This window comes from Macrotis lagotis, chromosome 1, assembly GCF_037893015.1.
Source record: "Macrotis lagotis isolate mMagLag1 chromosome 1, bilby.v1.9.chrom.fasta, whole genome shotgun sequence".
Classification (NCBI taxonomy): Eukaryota; Metazoa; Chordata; class Mammalia; order Peramelemorphia; family Peramelidae; genus Macrotis; species Macrotis lagotis.
The window spans coordinates 413,031,995-413,059,092 of NC_133658.1; the positions used below are offsets into that span (position 1 = coordinate 413,031,995).

At 38.1% G+C, this 27,098-nt stretch overlaps 1 protein-coding gene across 6 annotated transcripts; it reads left to right on the forward strand.

The window, feature by feature from the left end:
• Positions 1 to 11,791: 11,791 nt before the first annotated feature.
• STING1 (stimulator of interferon response cGAMP interactor 1) lies at positions 11,792 to 26,639 on the forward strand. Of its 6 annotated transcripts, none has more exons than XM_074212876.1 (9): positions 11,792 to 11,850; positions 15,786 to 15,935; positions 17,681 to 17,821; positions 18,454 to 18,680; positions 19,199 to 19,382; positions 20,390 to 20,498; positions 21,799 to 22,028; positions 22,780 to 22,966; positions 25,103 to 26,639. In XM_074212876.1, exons 4-9 carry the CDS (start codon positions 18,454 to 18,456, stop codon positions 25,300 to 25,302), a joined length of 1,137 nt encoding a protein of 378 aa, XP_074068977.1. In that variant the 5' UTR covers positions 11,792 to 11,850; positions 15,786 to 15,935; positions 17,681 to 17,821; the 3' UTR covers positions 25,303 to 26,639. The 6 variants fall into 6 exon arrangements, with proteins under 6 accessions (XP_074068977.1, XP_074068979.1, XP_074068980.1 ...); XM_074212878.1 differs by having other exon boundaries at positions 18,619 to 18,680; positions 25,103 to 26,634; XM_074212877.1 differs by having other exon boundaries at positions 11,823 to 12,176.
• The last annotated feature ends 459 nt before the right edge of the window (positions 26,640 to 27,098 follow it).

The following is a 27,098-nucleotide window of genomic DNA, read 5'->3' on the forward strand; positions in this document are numbered from 1 at the left end:
GCCCTTATTTTTAACATTTTTAAAAAAAATTTTGAGTTTCAAATTTCTCCCTCTTTATCCTTCCCCCTTCCTTGAGAAGAAAAGCAATTTGTGAAGCAAAATTGTATTATGTACAGCATGTGAAGTTGGACATAACATTTCCATATTAACCATGTTGTAAATAATAACAATAATGAATGTAAAAAAGATATGCCTCAAACTGCAATCAGGCTCTGTCAGTTCTTTCTCTTTCTCTGAAGCATTTTTTATCATTTAAAATTGTCTTTGATCATTATAATGCTGTATAAGAATACTTAAAACTTTATCAAAGAAAGATTGAAGGGTTGTGATTGGTGAAGAGAACTCCCACAAAGGAGCTTTAAAAAGTGAAAATTCCAACATGAAAAGCATCAGATATGCAGCTAGTAAGAATCCAATCCTAGGCTTTTCTGCCAAGTCCTTGTCATATCTGACTGGAGTTAATTAAGGCAGTTAGGCAGTGCAGTGGTTAGAGCTTTGGTCCTGGAGTCAGGAAAGTCTGGTTTATTTACCCACCCTAATTTATTTCCAGCTTTCCACTACTACAAATTTGACTTCATATACTTAGTGTAATCTAGGGCAAGACCCTTAATATCTTCTAGCCTCAGTTTCCTCATCTGTTGAGAAGAAGATAATAGCACCTACCTCACAGAGTGTTTAAGGATTAAATGAGATAATGATTATCAAGTGCTTATTATACATTGTGGAACCCTTGTTTGTTATTTGTTAGAAAGATTCCATTCCAGTGTGATAACTTGAAGTGAGAAAGCTCCCACCTCAGATACTAATTATATGATCCTGGAGAGTCAGTTAAATTGTCAGAGGCATAGTATCCTCATCTGTAAAATGGGGAGGAGTGTAATACTTACCTCTCTGTTATTGTGTGCATCATATAAACTTATGGCTGTAAATTTACTCACAAACCTTAAAATATTACATAAATGTGAGATGTTATTATTGCCTAAAATCAGTTAGTTTTTATTGACCATTTTTAGTTTAGTTTGTATATTAATCATTTACCAATAAACACACACACACACACACACACACACACACACACACATTGCTCCAAAGTACCTTTCCATTAAAAAAAAGTTAAGCAAAAAGTACCTGACATATTAAGTGTGAATGGTAACTGTCATTTTCCCTCTTTGATAGTATTATTGTTTGTTAGCAGAAAGGATGTTATTTTCTCTCAATTGAAACTAGCATTATCTATTACATTGAATTAGTTATTTTGCCATTTCATGTTACTTTAATTTATATTGTTTCAATAATTATATATTTTCTGATTTTATTTCCTTCAATTGTATCAGTTTCTGCAAATCTTCCCAAAGTTCTTTGATTCTTCACCGTCTTTCTTCCTAGAACAATAATATTCTACTATAGCCTGGTCATGATTTTTTCAGCTCTTCCCTAGGTTTAGGAACCTAATTTATTTCCAGCTTTCTACTACTACAAAATTGTGTTGCTATGAATATTTTGGTATTTTTTTGAGCTTTTCTTTCTGCCACTGACATCCATGAGCAGCTTAGCAATTTTTCTCAAGGTGTTTCAGAATATTTTCCAAAATGATAGTGAAGAAGTATGACTGTCTGCCCAGAGCCCTTCCAACTTTAACTTTTTCTTTCCAATTTTCCCAATTGGATAACGGTGGATAGAATGCTTAGGCCAGGATTCAAGAAATCTGGCTTCAGACACCAACTAATTGTGTAACCCTGGGCAAGTCTCTTAATCTGTTTGCCTCAGTTTCCTCATCTATAAAATAAATTGGAGAGAGAAATAGCAAACCATTCCAATATTTTTACCAATAAAACTCCAAATGGGTCACTAAGAGTCAGACAAGACAGAAACCATTGGCAATAATAACAACAGTTTCTCTTAGAGATTTTGAAAGGCTGTTGATAGTTTATTTCATCTTTTGAAAAATATTTATTTCTTTTGGCCATTTATCTTATGTCCTATTTTAGATTACCATTTTCCCATAGTACACAAAGATTGGGTTGCCTTTAATCTCCTTACCAACCAATTCCTGTTTCTTAAAGCATAGTGGTTCTACTTTGAACATGTTCAGAACCCTAAAATGATGCTTTGCAAATGATAAAGGACAATACAAAGAAGGGATTTACATCTTTCTTCCATGGGCTTTTCATACTGTCTGAACTTCAGAGGTATTTTCACACTTCTTTAGGTACATGCCTATCTTTTTTTCTAGACTATGATATCTTCAAAGGCAGGGACTATGTCTTGAACAGTTTCTAGTTTTTTATATGCCTCAAAGTACTTGCCCATACAAGTCCTTGCCCATAGTTAGTACTTTATAAACAAATGTTTGTGGAATTGAATGTGGGTAAATGCCAAGAAACATCTTTCCACCCCACTCCACCCATAGCAACCCATCACCACTCACTGGCTAAAGACCTTGCACAGAATAAAATTTGTTGGTTTATTAAGATATTTGGGAATAGGAGCTGTTTACTTCTGCCTTCCTAGCAAATCTGGACTTTTAGTCTCTAAGGTATCAACCTAACAGACTTGGGAAACATTTCAGAGTATAAGAGTTTAGGCATAAACAGTAACACTGCTCTCTATAATAAGCTTCAAAGAGTTCTTTCTAGGTCTGAGCTAGTTAGCCCAAATATTTAGAGTAAGACACAAGAAAATCCAGGATTAAATCTCCAGTCAAGTCACTGAGCTTCTCACAAAACCCATAATAGCTTTAGTCTCAGCCCAGTATTCCCTAAGTCTGCCTTTGGTTACTGGGAAACCAGAAAACTCAGTGCAACTCCTAGAAAGTCACCTCATTGGGAGGTCCCTCTGGGTATTGGTCTGCAGTGATATCTTCATAGAGGAATAACTCAACAGGTTTGCTCCCTGACAACATGAGTCCATGTGATGATACCTAGGGGAGTTCTACTAATTGCCTCCTCACTCATCCTAATCTCTTCTGTTTTTTATTTTTCCTGTCATTCTCTCATTTCCCTTTTCTTCTTCCTCCTCTTACTTTTATTAATATTTTATATCATGTTTATTTCCAAATGCATCTTCTTCTCCTTCACCCAATTTCTTGTAACAAAGATTAAAAAGAGAATTTTTTTTTACAAGGCAAATGGGGTTAAGTGGCTTGCCCAAGGCCACACAGCTAGATAATTAGTAAATGTCTGAGACCGGATTTGAACCCAGGTACTCCTGACTCCAGGGCCGGTGCTTTATCCACTGTGCCACCTAGCCACCCCAAAAAGAGAATTTAAAAAAAAAAACAGCTCAGGGGCAGCTAGGTGGCACAGTGGATAAAGCACCGGCCCTAGAGTCAGGAGTACTGGGTTCAAATCCGGTCTCAGACACTTAATAATTATCTAGCTGTGTGGCCTTGGACAAGCCACTTAACCCCATTGCCTTGCAAAAAAAAAAAAACCCCTAAAAAAAACCAAACAGCTCAGCAAAAACAACACATAACCATGTTTGACAGTGATAGTTCTAAGTCTGAGCAAGTTAACCCAAATGTTTAGAGCAAGACTCAAGGAAATCCAGGATTAAATCTCTAATCAAGTCACTAATCCTCTCACAACATCCATAATAGCTAGAAACTAACATCTTTAGATGTTTTCTTAATGACTTAATGACAAATTTGACCCTCATAGTAACATGTTATTTAGTTACCAATTGGCATTATACTAAAAAGACTCAGGAGAGGAAATGATATATTCCTTTCCTTTTGACACTTGAAAATTTAGCACTGGGTGATGTGTAACTTTCATATGTTTATAATATGCATATATAATATGCAAATGCTACCTTTTGTTTTTCCATAGAAGTTCAATAGTTTGGATTATCCTATACTCAACAACTCTCCTGTCAGGACCTTAGTCACCTTCTTGGCATTCTAAATTGAAAGATTGCTATGTGGACTAACAAGTCATTATGAAATTGGAGATGACCTCAGACTTCCCTCTTGACCCTCAGTTTCCTCTTCCATCAGTTCTGAAAAATAGTCCCTATCCCTTCTGAGAGCTGGTATATGAGTAAGAAGAGGGAATGGATTCTGAAAGTTTTCAATTGTTCTGTTATTTTCAATCATATCAGACCTCATTTGGGGTTTTCTTGGCAGAGATATTAGAGTGGTTTGCTATTTCCTTCTCCAGATCATTTTACAGATAAGGAAAATGATTCAAACAGGATAAAGTGACTTGCCCAGGGTAACATAGCTAGTAAGTATCTGGGATCAAATTTTAACTCAGGAAGATGAGTGAGTCTTCCTGACTCCAGACTTGGCACCTTATCCACAGTGCCACCTAGTACTTTGGAAATAAAAGTCAAACGACAGATACAAATGCAAGATACAACTGTCAGCATTAATATTTAAGGGGGGAAAGATATCCCTGGTATAGCTAGTCCTAGTATAAGAAATGCACTCATTCTACCATCTTATTGTCCAGAACTGGCCCAGTGAAGGAAAGAGGGAAATGAACTTTTCAGGCAGGCCCAGCTCCCCAAAGGAAGTTCATCCCAACCTGCTCCTGTGCCTGCACACTTCAACTTGGCTCTGGCTCTTAAATCGGTGGAGCTTGATGTGGGTCCATCTAGTGCAGGCACCTGCCATCCACACCCATAGCTGGGATGAGGTCACTGGTCAGCGGTATGCTGGGAATGATCGCTGTGAGAGGAGATCTGGAGTTGGAGAGGAGGGTGCTGAGAAGCTAGGTGGGTTCACTGTGTCTGAGCAGCCCAGCAGTCTCTGTAGAGATGATGTTATGGTGTGAGCCATAAGGCATAGCCCAAGAGACTGGAAGCAAGCTGGGAAATTCTCCCTTGTATATCTCTTATCTCTTTAAAAACTTGCATTCCCTACAACCATCCCCTGCCCCTTCCCCAGGGGAAGAGAGGAGGGGAAGTAGTAGAATGACCTTATTAGAAGGTAGGAAAATTCTCCACTTCCTTCCTAGACCAGGTTCCCCACCCATTAGCCCAATTCCAGAAACAGAGGTACAGGCTTAGTGTTGCTTGGACTACAAACATTTCCATCTAGGAGTGTCATTTTATTTAAATATCTGAATTCTCAGAAAGTATCCCACACTGTCTCTATGCCATAACTTCTCCCATTCAGGGCTAGGGTCTCTGGTGCCTGCTGTGACTGTTGTATCACCATCATTGTGCGGTTAGGTCATTGAGATGTGGTACTCCTGCCACAACCTCAGTCATTGTGTTTCAGATGCCTTTAGAAGGGTACAGAAGTTGAGTCCTGAGTATTCTGGGCAGCATAGAGAAATCCAGATCTAGACAAATGATTCATTCCAGGCTCCAAGGCCAAAATCTTCCAAAAGGAACAGAAGTTTTGATGCTTATCCCAGATGTCAGAGGCAGCCCCATACCTTACCTCTCCCAGAAAGTTTCTGGACTAAGTTTCTTTTCTGAGAAGTCTAGCAGATGACCCAACTAAAACTACCTACTGTCTATCATTCAATCGGTATTTATTAAGCAGTTTCTTTGTTCAAGGTGGGAATGGAAAGAGGGTCTGACTTTAAGGTAGAAGATCTAGATAAACTTCGTGACTCTGACACTTGTATTAACCTTGTTACCAGTGTGGGAGACAGGTAACAGGAAGGTTGCAAACACCACCAGCAACTCAGATTAGAGCATTAGTTTTTCTCCCTAATACCCATATTCCTCCAGGGAGCATATAAAAGGAAAAAGCCAAGGCCTCTTAAACTTGTCCTGCTTACCATAGCTGGAGGACTGATTGTGTTAAGAGGAGGGAACACATGAACATTGCCTGAAATTTTGAGGCAGAGTAGCACACAGATCTAGAGAGTGTGGTTAATTGGGTGGCTTGTACTGGATGTTTTCTCTGTCCCTGGGAAAGTTTTATGTGCTAGGTTGGGCTGTAAATCTGAGCTCTTGAGCATAGAAAACACCAAAGGGCTGGGTGAAAATGCTGCTCTGTTGTAAGATCAGTAACAATTATATCCTTAAGAATAATAACTCATGGAAAATGCTACCTGCATCCAGAGAAAGAACTATAGAGTCTGAATGCAGATCAAAGCAAACTATTTTCACTTTTTTGGTTGTTTTTTCTCTTGTGTTTTTTCTTTTATTCTGATTCTTTTTTTTCACAGCATGACTAATGTGGAAATTTATTTAACTTGATTATACATGTATAACCTATATCAGATTGCTTCCTGTCTTGGGGGAGGGAAGGGATAGAAGGAGAAGAATTTGAAGCTCAAAATCTAACACAATTATATGTAGACATCTATCTTTACTTGTAATTGGGGAAAATACTGTTAAGTTAAAAAGAAAGAAAATCACTCATATTTTCAATACTTATTTCAATTAGCATTTATTAAATAACTACTCTCTGCCAGACAGGAAAAAGTCAAAAAAAATAAGCTAATAGCTCCTGCTTTCTGGAGCTTAAACTCTGTTGAGGGAGCTTATATTCTTTATGTATTTTCTTCACAAAAACCTTGTGAGATAAATATTATCCCCTTTTTATCAATGAGAACCTGAGGCCCAAAGGTTTACCCAGTTATACAAGTTGCAATGTCAGAGCCTAGAACCAAACCCAGCTTTGCTGACTAGAAACACAGTTCTCTATGTACCACATCAAATTACTAATGTAATGTAATAGAGCAAATACTCATGGGAAAGGGTATAAGATTTGGAATGCAAAGACCTGGGTTCCCATCCCAGATGGCTCCTGTCAGTGTGATCTTGGGCATGTCATTTCATCTACCTGAGTCTCACTTTGCTCATCTATAAAATGAGAGGGTTTGAGCTCTGTGGCTCTTACAGTCACTTCCAGATCAAGAACCCTTGAGGGTCCAGAGGTTTCTCATCATGTTGTTTTTCTATTGTCTCTAGTATGCCTCAAAGATCCCAGGACATTCTGGCTATAGAGGTCATGACCTTGATATGCTGGGGAAGATCTTTCACTTCTTTGAGTTTCAATTTACCTCACCATGAAAGGGAAATCCTTGTCCTGCATAATTTACAGACTGTTTTACACATCAAATGAGCGAATATATGTAAATATGCTTTGTAAATGATAAAGTTCAGCAGTACAAGCAAAGATTTTATTCTTTCTTCCTGTGATTTTTTTCACAGCTCTCTGCCACATTAAGCATTTTCTCACTTTGCTTTGTATTATAGTTATTAGAGTGCTAACCTGTCTCTCCTAGACTGTGAGATCTTTGAAGTTAAGGACCACGGGTGGGATCATGTTTCAAGTTAATCTTTCACATTACCCATAAATAAATGTTTGTTGAATTGAAGGTTCAGTTTTTACCCTTGTCCACACCCTGCCTAATTTTATTGAGCTTCAGATCTGAAAGGGATTTTGAAGATCTCCCTTCATTTCACAGATAAGGTAGCTAATTCTCAGAAATTTAATGACTTGCCTAAAGTCACACTATTGGTTAATGGCCAAGCTGGACTCAGTTCCTTTGTAGAGGTCACTTATTAAGAAACATGGTTGCCCTAAAAAAAAAAAAATGGTTGCCCTAAAAAAAAAAAAAAAAAAAGGGGGCAGCTAGGTGGCGCAGTGGATAAAGCACCGGCCCTGGAGTCAGGAGTACCTGGGTTCAAATCTGATCTCAGACACTTAATGATTACCTAGCTGTGTGGCCTTGGGCAAGCCACTTAACCCCATTTGCCTTGCAAAAAAAAAAAACCTAAAAAAAAAGAAAAAAAAAACATGGTTGCATTGTCCTACATTCTGTATAGAGGAAAGCAATGGAAAGGGAAGATGGGGTGTTATTTTACCATTCTGGTTAAGCTTGGCCCCCGTGGGAGGGCTGGGAGAAAACTATGCCTGTTGCCATGGGGACAGGCTTTAGTATCCAGGAGAGATGGAAGAGATTTGAGACTAGGATTATTATAGGGAGAAAAGTACTTCCTGGGCTAGATTCCCACAGCTGTCCAAGGAAAAGAGAAACTGTAGAGACAAGCTGACCCTGCTGGAAGAAATCCTGGTGTGTGGTTTTTTTTTGGGGGGGTGGGGAGCTGACATAGGGGGATGGTGATTCAAGAAACATCTGTTCTCCAGTCTCAGTCAGCCTTCTCTGATTTTTCTTGGTTCCTTCACTTAAAATGCATTACGTCCCCCAGTTGAAATTCTTCTCCAAGTCCTTCTGGTCAAAATTAAGGTTTTACCTTTTCCAACAAACCTTTCCTGATGCCCTCAGTAGAAAGGGACTCCTTCATATTTCTTGCTAGATTTTGTCAAGACATTTTATTACATTCTACCTTGTATTATACATGTATGTATACATATCTTAGGACTCTAGTATTTTGTAAGCTTCTTGAGATTGTTATTTTTGTATTTTTTCTGGTCTGGTACACATCTAGAGCCCTTAGTCATTAAATGGAATACTACTGTCAGTTAATTCAATGGCCACTAGATGTCGCCAAATGCAAATCTCATCTGACTTCTTGGCTTTGCATTGAGTTGGTTGAGCAATGCCCTTGATCACGGTCAAGCCCGTCTACTACATAATAGACGAACACAGCAGTTCTCAAAATTTGATCTCAGGGGATTTTTATATTCTTAAAAATTACTAAGGACCCTAAAAACATTGTTTATGAGGGTTATAACTATCAATGTTCACTGTATTAGAAATGAAAGCAGATTAAATTTTAAAATATTTAATACTTTTAAAAATAACGACCCCATTAGATATTTGTATAAATAACATGTTTCTTATGAAAAATAACAATGTTTTACAAAACAAAATATTTGGTGAAAGTAGTGACATTGTTGTATATATTTTTGCATATCTCTTTGTCAGGATTCTTATAATTACGTTCAGTCTTTTATACTATGTTGTTTTGGTTGAAGGTACATGAAGAAAATCTGACCTCACACTGCTATGTAGATGGAAAAGGAAAGAATATTTTTATAGGCAAATAATATCTTAGTATTATTATGAAAATAGTTTTGACTTTGAGAATATCCCGAAATGGTTTCAGGGATCCCCAGGAGTCTACAGATAACATTTTGTGAAACCCTGCTATAAAACTTCCCTGTGAATAGAATCTATCCAAAGAAATTACAGAATCTCAGAGCTGGAAGTGATTTCAGGATTGATCTAGACCAAGACTTACCTAAACAAATATCTCTTCTCCAGCATACCTGACAAGGGGCTTTTATTTGAATACCTCCAATTAGAAAGAACTCTCATTTCCCAAGGCAGTGGATTACAATTTGGGTTGGCATCAGTTGTGAAAAATTTTGTCCTTACAATGAGCCTAATTCTGCCTTACTAAAGATACTATATACTATCTATTGATCCCCTGGAGATAAGCAGAATAATTCTGTTACCTTGTCATATATTGTCTCTTAGAATATTGGAAAGCAATTGTCTTAGCTTCTCCATTCTAATCATCCCCAATTCTTTAATTTGAGTCTCAAATAAGACCTTTGACAACCCTGGTCAATCTCCTCTTGCTTTGAGTGTCCTACATTCCAACTTAAACATAATATTTCAACATGGTCTGAACCAGGCAGAGAAGTATGGGTCTATAACCTAGACATTAAAACTGTCTTATGAGCAGGATCTGAGAGAATCTTATAACCATTCCCATCTCTAGAAACACACACACACACACACACACACACACACACACACACACACAACATTTTACCTATGGGGAAAGTAATAATTACTGAAATATTTATCCTTTTTTTAAGAATTGCAAATTCTCTTTACAAGTTTTAGACCCAATATGGGAATTTTATTTTGCTTAACTGTGCATATTTGTTAAAAAATAAATATTATCTTCTTTCTCTATGGATGAGAGGAGTTGAGAGGCCCAGGTTTTTCCCCTTTTGGTCTCAAAGTGAGTAAGTGGAGATGATGAAGTTAATATAAGAGTATTTATGAGCATTCATGGCATACGACCCTACCCCCTAAATGGACTGAATTTGGATCATTGAACACAGTGACCCAAGTAAACACAAGGATGGGGGGGGGGGGTTTGAAGGGTTTGGCACTTGCTGCTAGGGATAAGACAGATCAGTGAAGGTTTAAAAATTAGTAGAAAAGAAAACTCTGGGAGTTAGACAAAGGTCCCTTGTAAAAGTTTTTGTTGCAGAAGGTCCTTAAACTCAGTCCTGGGGAAGCCTAATCCTCTAGTCTTTTGAAGTTACCAGATTTCCTTTACTTATGAAAGAACCAGCTCTGAGAAAACCTAATATATGGTAATATGATAGAATAAATGCAATTTTTTTAGGTTTTTGCAAGGCAAACTGGGTTAAATGGTTTGCCCAAGGCCACACAGCTAGGTAATTATTAAGTGTCTGAGACCGGATTTGAACCCAGGTACTCCAGGGCCCGTGCTTTATCCACTACACCACCTAGCTGCTCCTGAATAAATACAATTTAACAAACATTTTGAACCATCTACTATGGGCATGGCATTATATTAGGTAAAGACAGGAAAACAATAGTTAAGCATTTTTTAAGTCCCTGCTTTGTCCTGGTACTGGTAAAACAAAGACATGGATAGACGGTTATTAAATACCTATTATATGTTAATACTAGGATACAGGGGGTGGCAGCAGTAGATAGAGTACTGACCCTGGAGTCAAGAGGACCTGAGTTCAAATTTGACCTCAGACTTAGCTGTGTGACCTTGGGCGAGTCACTTCAGCAACATTGCCTTATAAAAATCAAAAATAAAGTAACTGTAAACAACATAAATACTGGGACTCAAACATGAGCAAACTAGACAGCTACTCTCAAGGAGCTTAAATTCTGTTTTTTTTTCATATTGTACATCTCATACTTTTATTTTCCCTCTTGAGGAGACCTAGTTGTAAGTCCAAAATGTAAGCTTCATAGATATTACAGGTAAACTATTCCTTGATCTCCTAGTTTGCTTATACTATTGTCTTTTATGTATAAATCCTGCACCCATTTTGATCTTATCTTGGTATAGGGGGTTGTCACCTTTCTTTCTCCAACTCTGTTCAGTAGTCCCTGATGTCAAGGAGCTTATATATTAAGGAGGGCAATATATCATGGACACAAATAAGTAGACATTTTGTGTGGAAGGAATATGAAAGGTTTCCCAAAGGTTGTAGCAGCTGAGCTGATTTGAGCTTAAGAATAAAGATAAAAATTTTGAGAGGTGGAATTAATGAAGAAATGCATTAAAGACACAGAGGATAGATTATGGGAATGCATGAAAGTCAGAGATAGGATCTTAAGTTTAGGGAAGAACTATGGCATACTTAAAACATGATGGTTTTTTTCTGTGTGGCTTTAGTCAAGTTACTTAACCTTTACAGGCCTCACTTTCTTCATTTGAATTTAAGTTTTCCCCATCCTCAAAAAAATCTTTATCATCCCCTGAAAGCTATTATCCTGTATCTCTCCTCTCCTTTGCATTGAAATTCAGAGCAAATCCTAGTTGCTTACACTTAGCACTTTCACTTCCTTTCCTTTCATTTCTCAATCCTTTGCTGTGTGACTTCTGTCTCTAAATGCCCATTTTAGTGGACTTCTCTCAGCCCTCATCCTTCCTGACCTCTTTGCAGCACTTGACTCTATTTGCCACCCTCTTTCTTCCTGGATGTAACATAAAAAATTTGGACTAAATGACCCTATGAAGTCCCTCATGAGCCTATGAGCCTAGAAGGTTGACTTGGAAATCTGCTAATGATCTTAGAGCTAGATATTTGTTGTGCTATGCTAGAACAGTGTAGGTTGAACCACTTAAGTTAGGGGAATAACACTTCTAGTTTCAGTTCCTTTTTTTGCCCCTTATTTAAGACAGTTTGTTTATCACTAGAATGTGCGAAAGGGAATAGCATGGAGTAATGCTGAAAAGGTAGGTTGGAGATAGATTATGGAGGGCCCTTTAGAGACTTTATGGTTACATCCTATGAAAGTCCCAGATTGAATATTTTGTCTACCCTAAAACAATCACTGAACAGTTTTGAACAGAAGAATATGTTCAGATTTGTGTTTTAGGAAGATTATTTTGGCTGCTGTGTGGAGGATGAATTGCTTAGAGAGATTAGAAGGGAGAAAACTGATTAAGAAGCTTCTTAATAGTCCAGACTAGAGGGGATGAAGGACTGAACTAGGGTGGCTGTTCTGTGAATGGAGATGAAAGAACAGATGTCTTAGAAATTGTGGATCAAATGAGAAAATGTAAGTAAGGTCCTTTGTCAACTTTAAAGTGATAGATCAATTCAATTGTTATAATAATAACTATTATTATTGTTACAGAAGTAGGGTTGACATGACTTGAAAATTAATTGGATATGTATAGTTAAGGAGAAATAAAAGACAAGGATGACTGAGGTTACAAACTAGCCCTTGATAGACATCAAAAGTTTGGAGGAAAGGCAGGTTTAGAAGGGTTCAATTTTGGAAATTTTGATTTCTAGATCTGATGGGACATTCAGAAGATGTCTAATAGGTTGTTAGTTGAAAGCATGGAAATGGAATTCAGGATAGAGATTAAAGCTGAAAATCTAGATTTGGGAATCAACTATATAAGGATAATAACTCAACAAAGGGGAATAAAGGAGATCACCAAGTTCAAGAGAATAGGGTAAAGAAAACAAGGAGAAAGTTTCTAGCAGTCTTGGATAAATTCTGTTTTAGGAGCAAGATAGGAAGATAAAGAAGCAAGAAAATGTAGTACTGAGGAAGCCAGAGTCACCTAGTTGGTACAGTGAATAGAGTATGGTCCCAAAGTCAGGAAGACCTGCATTCAAATCTAACATTTGGTCAAGTATTGTATCAATTTCTTCAACTGTAAAATAAAAAATAACAGTTTCTATCTCTGAAGGTTGTTGTGAGGATCAAATGAGATAATATTTGTAAGTATTGGGCATAGTGCCTGATAAATGCTAGTTTCCTCCCAAGACAGGTAAAAGTATGTAGGATAGGATGCTCAGCAGCCTCAAGAACTTCAGAGAAGTCAAAGAGAATCAAAACTGAACAAAGGTTAACAGATTTAGCCTGGAAAGATCTGATATGCTAAAGGAAAATTCAGAGAAGGAAAAAAATTTCAGCTCAATACAATCAAGACTAGTATTTAGTAAAATCCTGCTGGAGCTTCTTCTTTCTTAAACTTGAGATCAAAGCCCTCAGTCTCTGTGCCAATAATTTCAATAACTTGCAGTGCTAGCTATTATCAGGTGTGTATGTATGTGCATGTATGTGTGTGTGTGTGTGTCTGTGTATGTATGAGAGAGAGAGAGAGAGAGAGAAAGAGAGAGAGAGAAGAAAGACTGAGATTATTTTCTTAGGATTTTATTTTAAACAGTTTTTTTTTAGGTTTTTGCAAGGCAATGGGGTTAAGTGGCTTACCCAAGGCCACACAGCTAGGTAATTATTAAGTATCTGAGACTGGATTTGAACTCAGGTAGTCCTGACTCCAGGGCAGGTGCTCTATCCATAGTTGCCCTGGAACTCAAAACTTTAAACAAAACTGCTTAAAATAGGGGCAGCTAGGTGGCGCCTAATTATCCTTTGATAATTTATCATTTGGGGAATGACTTGTATTCTTATAAATTTGACTCAGTTCTCTGTATTTGAGAAATGATACCTTTATCAGGGATACTTGCAAAAAATTTTCCCAGTTTTCTGCTTTCCTTATAATTTTGGTTGCAATAGTTATGTTTGTGCAAAAATCTTTTTAATTTTATATAATCAAAATTATCTATTTTAAATTTTGTAATGCTTTCTATATCTTCTGTGCTCCTAAATTCTTCTCTTATCCATAAATCTGACATAAACTATTCTGTGCTTTTATAATTTGCTTATAGTATCATCTTTTAGTTGTAAATCATGTACCCATTTTGACCTTTTCTTGTTATATTAGGTGAGATGCTGCTCAGTATCTAGTTTCTGCTATACTTTTCCCAGTAGTTTTTGTCAAATAGTGACTTTTGTTTCAAAAGATCAGATCTTTGGATTTATTGTATACTAGATTATTGCAATCATTTATTATAATGTAATTTGTACCTAATCTCTAATACATTGATCCACCACACTATTTCTTAGCCAGTACAAATTGTTTTGATAATTATCACTTTATAATGCAGTTTGATATCTGATTCTCTTGATTTCCTTGAATTTTTTCCTTCCAGGTGAATTTTGTTATTTTTTTCTAGCTCTATAAAATAATTTTTTGATTATTTGATTGGTATGACACCAAATAAGTAGATTAATTTAGGTAGAATTGCTACTTTTATAATATTGGCTAAGTCCACTTATGAACAATTAATATTTTTTCACTTGACTAGATTTGAATTTATTCATGTGAAAAGTGCTTTATAGTTGTGTTCATATAGACTCCCAAGTGTTTTAGATTGTCTATAGTCATTTTAAATGTAATTCCTCTTTCTTTCTCTTGATGCTGGACTTGTTGGTAATTATAGAAATGCTAATTATTTACGTGGGTTTCTTTTGTATCCTATGACTGCTAAAGTAATTAATAATTTCAAATAGTTTTTAGTTGATACTCTAGGATTTTCTAAGCACAATATATCATCTACCAAGATAATTTCTTTTTCTTCTTTTACTACTAAAGCTGTAATTTGTCAAAGTTTTTTTCTACATCTCTTTAGATAATTATGAGTTCTATTTGTTTTGTTATTGATATGATATGATATCAATTATGCTGATAGTTTTCCTAACCAGCCCTGAATTCCTGGTATAAATTCTGTCTGGTATAGTCTGGTCATAAAGTCTGATCCTTGTGATATATTGCTGTAATCTTTTTATTAGTAATTTATTTAAAATTTATTTAAAATTTATTTATTTATTTATTTTAAAATTTATTTAAAAATTCATTAGGGAAATTGGTGTATAATTTTTTTCCTCTGTTTTAACTCTTCTTGTTTTGGGTATCAGCATCATATTTGTGTCATAAAAGGAATTTGCTAGAACTCCACTGATTTTTTTCAAATAATTTATAGAGTATTAGGATTAATTGCTATTTAAGTGTTGAGTAGAATTTGTTTATGAATCCCATCTGATTCTGGGGTTTTTTTCTTAGAAAGTTAATTGATGACTTACTCAATTTCTTTTTTCAAAGATTGGATTGTTTAAGTATTCTATTTCTTTTTCTGCTACTCTGGGTAATTTATATTTTTGCAGATATTCATCCATTTCATTTAGATTGTCAAATTTATTGGTATATAATTGGACAAAATAATTCCTAACAATTGTCTTAAATTCCTCTTCTTTGGTGAGGAATTCATCCCTTTCATTATTATTATTATTATTATTATTATTATTATTATTATTATTATTATTTAGTTTTTGCAAGGCAATGGGGTTAAGTGGTTTGCCCAAGGCCACACAGCTAGGTAATTATTTACAGATTAAAGAAAACTATTAAAAACTGTTGCCACCTAGCCACTCCCATCCCTTTCATTTTTGATACTAGAAATTTAATTTTCTTTTTAAAGTCAAATTAACCAATCATTTATCTATTTTATTGGTTTCCCCCCCATAAAATCAGCTTCCATTTTTATTTATTAGTTCAGTGGTTTTCTTACTTTCAATTTTATTAATCCTTTGAATTTCAGGATTTCCAATTTGGTGCTTATTTTGGGGTTTTTTTTTCTATTTTTTTAGCTGCATATCCAATTTATTTATTTGCTTTTTCTCTGTTTTATTGATGTAAGCAATAAAATATATACAATTTCCTTAAGTTGTTTTGGCTACATCCTATAAATTTGGATATGTTGTCTCACTGTTGTCATTTTCTTTTCCTTTTCCTTTTTTTGGAGGGTGCAGGGTGAAGCAATGGAGTTTAGTGTCTTGCCCAAGGTCACACTGTTCATAAGTATCAAGTGTCTAAGGCTGGATTTGAACTCAGGTCTTCCTGACTTCATGGCTGACTGATTCATTTCTTGCCACTGGACCCAAATGGCTCTGGAAGAGAAGGTGAGGTTGGTGACTTTGTACAGCAGCCCCTCACCCAAATCCAATTCATGTGCTTGTCATAGTATCACCTTCCTGATCATGGTCTTCTTTGATAATGAAGAGCAAACATCATTGCTTTTCCCAATATACCCTTTCTTTTATCAGTTCCCCTCCCTTCTATTATCCCTGTCCCTTTTTTCTTCATTACAGGGTATGAAAAATTTCTGTATCCAATTGAGTGTGTATGCTATTCCCTTCTTTGAGCCAATTTTGATAAGACTAGGATTTAAGCTTTGTATAATAGTTCTTTTATGTGTGTGTGGTGGGGGTAATTTACCCCATTTAACCTCTCCCTTCTTTCTTCTAGTACAATTCTCTTTCTCACCCCTTTATTTTGTTTTTTTTTGGGTATCATCCATCAAAGTCACCTTGTAAGCATACCCTCTGTCTACATATATTCCTTCTAAATGCTCTTATAGTAATGAAGCTGTTAAGTTATAGATATTATCTTGCCACATAGAAATATAAAATTTAACCTTATTGAATTTTTAATGTTTTTTATTGTATCTTTTTTTACGTTTTTCTGTTTCCTTAAGTCTTATATCTGGAGGTGTGATTTGTTATTCAGCTCTGGTCTTTTAATTAGAAATGCTTGAAAGTTCTTTCTTTTATTAAGTATCTATTGATTTCCTTGAAAAATTATATTCAAGATTATATTTGCTGGGTATTCTTTTAGCTGTAATTCTAACTCCTCTGCTTTCTGGTATATCATACTCCAACACCTCTGGTTCTTTAATGTGGAAGTTGCCAAATCCTGTGTAATCCTGACTGTAAGTCCATGATTTTTGAATTGTTTCTTTGAATTATTTTTGAAGTGTATTTTCCTTCATCTGTAAGTTCTGGAATTTGGCTATGATGTTTGTGGGAGTTTTCATTTTGGGATCACTTTTAGGCAGTGATCCAGTGGATTGTTTCAATTTCTATTTTTCCCACTGGTTCTCATATACCAGGGCAGTTTTCTTTGATGATTTCTTGAAAAATGTTGCCTAGGCTTTTTTTTTTAATCATGACTTTCAAGTAATCTAGTAATTCTTGAATTATTTCTCCTGGATCTCCTGGATCTACTTCTGTGAGAAATATAGGGTGTTTGACTCCCACAGAATGTAAGAGGAGATTGTTAGTTTAAATATATATGTATATATATATATATATATATATATATATATATATACATACATATATATGTATGTATATACATTACAAAGACTGGGGTCTATCTGTGATTGTGCCTATGGACAGATATGTGAGTGTAAGATAAAAGAAATAATCCTGACCAATCATTGAGCTGAGTGAGTTCTCCTCACTGGACATCAAGCTTCCTTACCCGGTGGAGGTCAAAAACTAGCTTCAAATAATCAGGGGTTGACCTGGGGTCTGTGTCTTTGTCCTTTCCATCAGCTCAATGAAGTTCATACATATTACTATACACTCCCATGTGCTCATTAGTATAATGAGCGGGACATGGAAAGCAGAGCCTCTCCTAAGATGGTGATTCATCATCAAACACAGATGAGGACAAGCTCATGGATGGGAGTTTTGACAGTGAGGAGGAGTTGTATGAATTTTATGATGAATAAAACTTGAGTTTAATAACTTTATGTAATATAATTATTTTTTCAAATTTCGGGTCCCAAAATTAAGGTGTGTCTTATACACGGGACATGGGGAAATACGGTATTTTTAGAGTTGTGCTTTTTTTTTTCCAGGAAGACAATCCTTAATTCTGACTAAATCCTTACCCTATGAGGAAGTTTCTGATATTTCTTTGCTAAGATTCTGAGAAGAGCTGCAAGACAGTTGAAACAGCCTAGGAATTCCAGAAATCTTAGGGTTACAGAGACAGAAAGGTGAGTGGACACAGACCCCTCCCCACAATACAATGCCTCCTAGACCCCAAACCTTAGCCTTTTGCTTTCTGGGAAACTAAATTCTCATTCCCCTACTGAAGTACAATGTACTCAGTTTTCAAGGCTCTGCTTCCGGTAAGGGAAAGGAATGTGGGTGAGGCTGTGAGGCTGGATAGGGATGTTAGAAAAGGGTAAGGGGTAGATTATTTACCTGGATAACTAAGGGTTGAAGAGGAGAGTGTCAGTAACAGGAGTGTATATCTATCTATGTATCTTCAGGTGTCTATGCATATATTTATCAATGACCTTTCTCAGACTCCTTTTTCCTCAACTTCTTTCCCTTACTGGGTGGGCACAGGGGAGCACCCTTCTTTATACTGGGGCAGTACATGTGATTGGAGCTTAAGAGAAGACCTGAAAGACATTTCCCCCTTCAATAATCCATGGAGACGGGACATCCAGGGGAGGATGTCCTGAAGGGATGGGGAAAGAATCATGTAGAAAGGAGTAGTTGTGGGTAGAGATGAGATCTTATTCTAGTTTTCTCCTTTTCCCCAGATGAAACCCATTTCATAGAGAGCAAGAACTTTGGGAGCAGCTAGCTGTATCAATGAGTTTCTTTGTGCCCACAGATGCCAAGGCCCAATCTCCACCCTTCCATCCCCCAGCCCCGGGGCCGAGGGGCTCAGAGGGCAGCTGGTGTCCTGTTGATCCTCTGTCTATTCACTGTATATATCCTTGGGGAACCAGCTGTCCACACCCTCCAATGGCTGCTATTCTACTTCACCACTATGCAGGTGGGATTGCTGCTGAAAGGGGTCTGCTGCCTGGCTGAGGAATTCTGTCATATCCAATCCAGGTGAAGTGGTAGAGAGAATGGATAGAACACTGGCCCTGGTAAACAGGGGGACAGCTAGGTGGCACAGTAGATAGAGTACTAGGCCTGGCATCAGAAAGGCTTGGCTTCCAGAGTTCAAATCTGTTTAACTGTGTGACCCAGTTTGCCTCAGTTTTTGTTTTCTGTAAAATAAGCTGGAAAGGAAAAGCCTATGCCACATCCGTTTTTTAAATTTTTTTTATTTAATTTTTTTAGGTTTTTGCAAGGCAGTAGGGTTAAGTGGCTTGCCCAAGGCCACACAGCTAGGTAATCATTAAGTGTCTGAGATCGGATTTGAACCCAGTACTCCTGACTCCAGGGCCGGTGCTTTATCTACTGCGCCACCTAGCCACCCCATATGCCACATCCTTTTAATGGAATCATGACCTAGGTTGAGGACTGGTCTGAAGACCCTGGGTAGAATCTGTTGGTCTTAATCTAGTCAGGAGCACTGGTCAGGCCCCATCTTCACCTTCCATTTTCTTTGTGTGATCCTCCAGGTACCAGGGTAGTTACTGGCAGACCATACAAGCCTGTATGAGTTATCCACTCCAGCGGGGTTGTCTGTTGCTACTCTCAGGATATTTCTGTCTTACACTCGCTAGTAAGCCAAACCCATCACTCACCTGGACTTTTGCCTTGCTGGGCCTCTCTCAAGCACTGAGCTTCATCCTAGGACTCCAGGTATGTTGATTTGGAGACAGGGAAGATAGAAGGGCACTGGACACCAAAACAGGAGCAATGGAGTGGGCAAGAGTATGTCTGTCCCTAGCCAGAGAGGCTTTTGCTAGAACTGTAAAGTTTTCTGAAATTTATTTATTTATTTTTCCACCTACATGCAAAGATAGTTTTCAATATTCATTTTTTTAGATTTTGAGTTCTACATTTTTCTCCCTCCCTCTCTTCCCCCTCCCCTTTCTCAGTGAGTAATCTAATATAAATTATATATGTATAACTGTTAAACATATTTCCATATTAATCATGTTGTGAAAGAAGAATCAGAACAAAATTAAAAAATGAGAGGTTAAAACATAAAACAAATTTTTAAAAAATTGGAAATAGTATGCTTTGGTCTGGATTCAGACTCTAAATGTAGATGGTATTTTCCATTACTAGTCCTTTAGAATTGTCCTTGACCCTAACTGAGGGTCAGCTGCATAGCTGAGAAGAGCAAGTCCATCATAGTTGAACATCACATAATGTTTCTGTGAATATATGCAATATTCTGGTTCTACTTACTTCAGTAAGTTCATACAAGTTTTTCCAGGCTTTTCTGAATTTTGATCACTTATGATTTCTTACAGAACAATAGCACTCTATCATATTCATATACTTTATTTTTTCAGCCAGTCTCCAATTGATGGGCATCTCCTCAGCTTCCAATTATATTTTTGTATAAGTGAGTTTTTTCCCCTTTCTTGTGATCTCTGGGATACAGACCTAGTAGAGGTATTGCTGATCAAAGGGTTTTCATGGTTTCATTGCCTTTTGGGCATACAGAATTGTGGTTTTTAAAAACACAAATGAAAATTTGTTTTGATCCCCCAGTTACTCCATGTGAAGTAGTTGGGCATGCCATTTGACTGGTATATTGAGTATCAGAAATTAGGTGAGCTCTGGTCAGAGCTGTGTGACTCCTGGGATGGATTTCTTTTCCCACTACTCATGAGGGTGTCTGCCCTACTCTCCAGAGTCTGACTCCAGCTGAGATCTCTGAAGTCTGTGAAAAGAGACATCTTAATGTGGCCCATGGACTGGCCTGGTCATATTATATCGGGTACTTGAAGCTGATCCTGCCTGGTGAGCTGCCTCCCCATTTCATTCTTTCCCCACCTTCATCTCAAAGATCCATCAGACAATAAGAACTCTTTACCTGTCTAAAGTATTTTATAGCTTTCAAGGTGCTTTCACATGTCATCTTATTTATTAATCACAAAACTCCTAGAAGGTAGACAGATAGACAGGTTGACAGAAACAGGCCTAGAGTGATAAAGTAAATTGTCCAAGGTCCAAAGTGAATCAGTGATGGAATCAAGATTCCAACCTTATGGAAAGGGTAAGAGGGGGAGGAGGTAGGGAGAAGGGATCTTCTCTAGATTCCATTGTTCCCTGTCGCTCCTAGATAAGCCCTAGGGATGACAGGAGGGAGTTTCCCTATACTCTCAGAGGCTGACTATCCATCCATCAATGCTACTATGGGAGAGTAAGGTCCTGGGACAAATGACTGGACCAGCCCTGAATCTAAGCCCTTATTCCATTACAAGGAAGTAGCATGGACCTCAGGCATTACCTTTGAGGAACAGTCTCTGCTTATTACTACCCTATGGATGGAATATTTGCAGATGTGGAATGTTGGGGTAAAGAGAAGTAAGAATAGGAAGAGAAAAGAATAGTCCCTGGGACCTGCTATTTCCTCTTTGATTTCTCCCTCTCCTTACCCAAGGTTGAGGGGAAAGTAGATCTTATTTTTCTGCTTTTTGGCTGGAAGGGGCCTCAGAAGAGACTGAGCTTTCATAAAAGTAAGAACTTTCAGGCTTGAAATAGTTACATGTGAATTTGAATGAGTGAAGCTACATCTCTCTCCATGCATGTGCATTGCTTTCAGGAAAGGTTTCTGTCTCCTGACTATGTCAGGCACTATGTCCCACACACACACACCTGGGTGGGTTCACTGAAAAGGTCAAGTTAGGGGGTGCAGTTGTCAAAAATCTCAGTGCTCTTCCCTCTCTCCAAAAGAAACACAGCGAAGGCCTGGTTTAAGCTCTAGGAACATAGGGAGGTAGTGGGGTACAGGGAAAATTGTTGGGTTTGAAGTCAGAGAATCCTAGCTCTTCTATTTACTTCCTTTGTGAGGTTAGTCGGGTCACTTTATCCCTATTGGCTCCTCATCTCTAAGATGAGGCAGTTGTACTAGATGACCTCCAAGATCCAACATAGCTCTGACCGGATCCATGATCCCACAATACCCCTCTAACTTTCTGGGGCTATGATAGATAGCATTAAGGAAATAGATAAGATGACCTTCCCTCTTCCTTTCTTTTCTTTCTTTCTCTGTGGTTGTCTCTTTCCTTGAATGACTTTGCTCTTGGTCCCCACCCAGGGCTCCAGGCCCGAATCCAAATTTATAATCAGTTCAACAAAGATGTCTTGAGGATTCCTGAGCTCCACATCCTCATCCCTCTGGATTGCAGGGTCCCTGATGACCTGAGTCAGGCTGACTCCAACATTTGCTTCCTGCAAGAACTACCTCAGCACAAAATTGACCGGGCAGGCATTAAAGGCAGGATCTATTCCAACAGTATCTATAAAATTTGGGAAGATGGGCAGAAGGTGAGTAATAATGCCTGATGAGGAGAAGGGTAGAGCAGGGAAATGATAGGAGTTGGAGACAGGGAAGGAAGCAGAAATGGGGTTGGTATGGATGTTCTGCCTCACCTCTAGACCCCCAGGATTCAGCATCCCTGGACCTGGTTCTGTCCACAATTCATCCTGTAATCTTGAGCAGATTAATGTCCCTTTCGGGGTTTTCCCAAGACTCAGCTTCAAAAGCCTGAGGGATAAATATCAGAAGCACTGTGGGTTTCAGAGTATAGAATAGTTCATCCAGACTCCCTGCCCTGTAAGGACCTCTGAGCTCTGCTCAATTTCTTACTAGTCTGGATAAGCATCTCAACTCTATGGGTTCCCTCAGGAAAGACCCTTCAGGTGGTAATGGGTAAGAACAACATATAAATATATATATATATATATATATATATATATATATATATATATATATATATATATATATATATATATATATATAGCTGGCCAAATGCCAACCAAAGAGGTGCAAAAACAGTTTATAGTCAGTATCCCAACCTGGTTTCCTGGCCGAGCAGAAATAAACTGATAGGGACTCATACCCCTAGAAGCCTGCATTTGCTAGTTAAGGTGAGGGTGGAGAGTGGGGTCTAGGTGGGAAGATCCATGGAAATAGGTAAAGACCATTGCCCCCAGGTCAAAGGATATTGGGACAATGTCTCTAACTGCCATCATCATATAAGGAATAACACCCTGCCTTCCTTTCTACCCTTACCAGGCAGAAGTCTGTGTCCTGGAGTTTGCCACCCCACTGCAGACCCTATTTGCCATGTCCCAGGATGGGCGGGCTGGTTTCAGCCAGAAGGACCGCCTGGAGCAAGCCAAACTCTTCTGCCGGACACTGGAAGACATCCTTGAAGATGCCCCTGAGGTCCGAGATTATTGCCGCCTCATTGTCTACCAAGGTGAGGAGTGGGGTCAGTGTGAACCTCAGGTTAGGGAGGACTTTTAAAGACAAAAAAGAAACATAGCAGAGCTCATTAATTAAGAAGCAAGAGGCTATGATATTAGCCTTGTGATCATGGCTAAGTTTTAAGCTTCAATTTCATCTGTAAAATAGGGATAATCAAAGGGATGACAATACTTGCATTTCTTCTCTCAAAAATTTGTTGGAGGGAAAGATGCTCTAAAAATGTCGCAGTAGTGAAGAAGCCCTGGGTCTGAGGTTAGACCTGAATTCAATTTGGCCTCAGACATTTATTATGATCTGGGGCACAAATCACTTAACCTATGTTGACTTAGTTCCCTGGTCTATAAAATGGAGATGATAATAATAGTGCAAACCTCTTAGGGTTATTGTGAGGATCAAATGAGATCATTTTTGTAAAGTTCTTCCTTTCTTCACATTTTATAGATGAGAAAACTGAGGCTGGGAGAATTTAAATGACTCATCCATGGGGTCATAGAGCTAATGAGCATCAGAATTCTAATCCAGGTCTCCTAGGTTCAAGTACAGAATCTTTCCTCACCCCTTCATTGGCCCACACATATATCCCGCCTTAGTCTGGAAAAAAAGGGTCACAGGACAGGTTTTTTCAGGAATCTGGAACATTGCCCCTAAGGAATTTATTTTTTTAATTTATTTTTATTAAAGATATTATTTGAGTTTTACAATTTCCCCCCAATCTTACTTCCCTCCCCCCATCCCCCATGGAAAGCAATCTATCAGTCTTTACTTTGTTTCCATGTTGTACCTTGATCCAAATTGGGTGTGATGAGAGAGAAATCATATCCTTAAAGAAGAGAAGAGAAGTCTAAGAGGTAACAAGATCAGACAATAAGATATCTGTTTTTGTCTAAATTAAAGGGAATAGTCCTTGAACTTTGTTCAAACTCCACATCTCCTTATCTGGATACAGATGGCACTCTCCTTTGCAGACAGCCCAAAATTGTCCCTGATTGTTGCATGGATGGAATGAGCAAGTCCTTCAAGGTTGATCATCACCCTCATGTTGCTGTTAGGATGTACAATGCTTTTCTGGTTCTGCTCATCTCACTCAGCATCAGTTCACGCAAATCCCTCCAGGCTTCCCTGAAATCCTGTCCCTCTTGGTTTCTAATAGAACAATAGTGTTCCATGACATACATATACCACAGTTTGCTAAGCCATTCCCCAATTGAAGGACATTTACTTGATTTCCAATTCTTTGCCACCACAAACAGGGCTGCTATAAGTATTTTTTGTACAAGTAATGTTTTTACCCTTTTTTTCATCATCTCTTCAGGGTATAAACCCAATAGTAGTATTGCTGGGTCAAAGGGCATGCACATTTTTGTTGCCCTTTGGGCATAGTTCCAAATAGCTCTCCAGAAAGGGTTGGATGAGCTCACAGCTCCACCAACAATGTAATAGTGTCCCAGATTTCCCACAACCCTTCCAACAATGATCATTATCCTTTCTGGTCATATTGGCCAGTCTGAGAGGTATGAGGTGGTACCTCAGAGAAGCTTTAATTTGCATTTCTCTAATAATTAATGATTTAGAGCAATTTTTCATATGGCTATGGATTGCTTTGATCTCCTCATCTGTAAATTGCCTTTGCATATCCTTTGACCATTTGTCAATTGCCCTAAGGAATTTCAACCTGGAACTGAGCAACATGGGCTTAGAAAAATGGGGAGGAAATATTACCTGGATGTCAGGTGGCTCTGATTCTTCCAGTCTTGATTTTACTACGAATCCCTGTGGATGGGACCTTACAACAATCACCACCTTGAGCCTTTACAGAATTGGAATTGATTTTCCAGGTCCTTCCTAGCACCAACATTCAATGATTATGTGATTCTTTGACTCTTAGAGGGCCCCTGCTCCACATTTATTGGATTCTTTTGGGGTTGGGTAGAGACCCCTGACCCCAGAAGATAAGAATATGATCTCTCTTTGTGTCCTGAGTCAATGGTGTGTGTACATATTCTTGTGCATATAAATATTCACATGTGACTGACTGTATGCATGATACAAATGGTCCCATGCACTTAGCATACAGTAGGCAATTAATGAATATTTGTTTATTGATCAGTTTTTTTATTTCACTCTCCAGAGCCTGAGGATAGATCTCCAAACAACTTCTCTTTGTCTAAAGAGATTCTTCGTCACCTTCGGCAAGAAAGGCAAGAAGAGTTTTTTATGAGACCTGAAAGGGCTGTGAGCATGGCCACATCCTCCACCTTTTCCCAGGAACCACAGCTCCTCATCAGTGGCTTAGAGCAACCACTCTCCCTCCGTACTGATGGTTTTTAAGTAAATACCTTCCCTCTCCCCTTGTAACTTGGAGTAAGGCTAGGGACCAGAGAGACTCATCTGCTACCAAACCCAAGAAACCCTGGCCATGGATCTCTGCTCAGTCCACAGCACTGGCTCAGCCATCTTCATTGGCTGGATGCTTGATAATTCTGCTTATCCTCTGACATCACGCTGAAAACAGTTGGGATTGAAATATCCCCACTAGACTGTTGTTCGTCTTGTCTTTCCTGACTCTGGGATCTAGAATTGCTAGATTTAGACTTCTTTACCTCTTCTGTATCCTGTACCTCTTTAGCAGTATGGCAAAGCCTGTGAAACTCCTCAGAATGCAAAAGAATAAATAAATAAAATACAGAGGCTTATAAAGGAAACAAATTATATTGAAATATAGTTTTCAAAACATTTAAAAAATCAAATCCATAGGTTAAGAAGCCCTGTCTAGAAAGTTTGTCAGGCAAACACCTCTCTGTCTTTTCTGTTGCTGTCTTAGATGAGGACAGGGACACAATATATGTCCCAGTGACAAGATGCAGGATGGCGTACCACAAACAGGATAATAGACCTCTCCTTTCTTTTCGAGAAGATCCTGCAACTGCCTTGTAGTAGATTCTTTCAAAGGAAAACAGAAGTATGCCTGTAGAGACATCCTTTTACTTCTTTTTTTAATAGTTGGACTGATATTTGACAACCAACTCTGAGCCCCTCAACCTGTACTGGACACTCAGAAGTGTAATGATTCACCCAGGATTCAAAAACTAATAAGTATCTAGAATCCAGTCTAGATTAAGGTCCAAAATAAGGTTTGGAATCTGGGGCACCTGCCTCCCAGGCTAGTGATCTCCCCACTATTCTATAGTGAGGTAAGAAATGAAGCATTCTGCCATCTCCTTAATTCTATAGCCATTAAAAGCAATTTGCAAATCATCCTACTTCATTTTTTTTTCTTTTCCTCAAGCCCTGCCTTGAGGGACAGTGCATGAGAAACCCAGAAAACTTGTTTTTCTCAGCAGTCAAATGTAAGAGCCAATCCTTTCCTCTCCTTTATGGTGTATGCTAGATTCTCTGCATTATAATGAATAGATTTCAGGTTGAGTAACAGGCCATCAGAGGAGAGTGTTTGACAGAGTTGTAGTGGAAGACAGTGGAGTGGTCTGTTCCTCACCTTTCTGGGTGGGAAGGGAGGAAGGTAGAAATCTATGGAACTCAAAGTCTTACAGAAAAATCAATGTTGAAAACTATTTTTACATGTAATTGGAAACAAATAAAATATATAAAAAGAAGTACACAAATTGTAGCATGTTTCTAGAGAAACTTCCAACTCTGCATTTATTTTTCTAGTCCTAAAAAGGAGATCCCTGAAAGTCATCAGCTCAGGCAAAAAATCCATCTTGTCCATTTTCCTTTGGTCTTGATGTACAGATTTTCTATTCTCTTTCCTATTAAGTTTTTGTCCAACTATTTACTCTTTATTTGGTGGTAAGGGGAAATCCTAAGATTTTCTCCTCACAGGTATGTAAGTTCCATGATGCTGGAATGGGAGCAGAGGTTGACAGCAGTGGGCCAAGGCTGGGTTTCCCTGTAGCTCTCTTGGGGCCCATTTCCAAGTTGGGAATCCAGTGACTGCCAATGGATGAGATGGATACCACCTTCTTGCTTCAGGGGTTGAGGTTCCTGAGGGAGAGTAATCTGAACTTTTCGCAGCTCAGGACCAAAGTGGACAACCATGATGATGCAGATAGCCAATAAAACGAAAAGGGCTACAATGACAACAAGCAGAGGCAGTCCAACCTCAT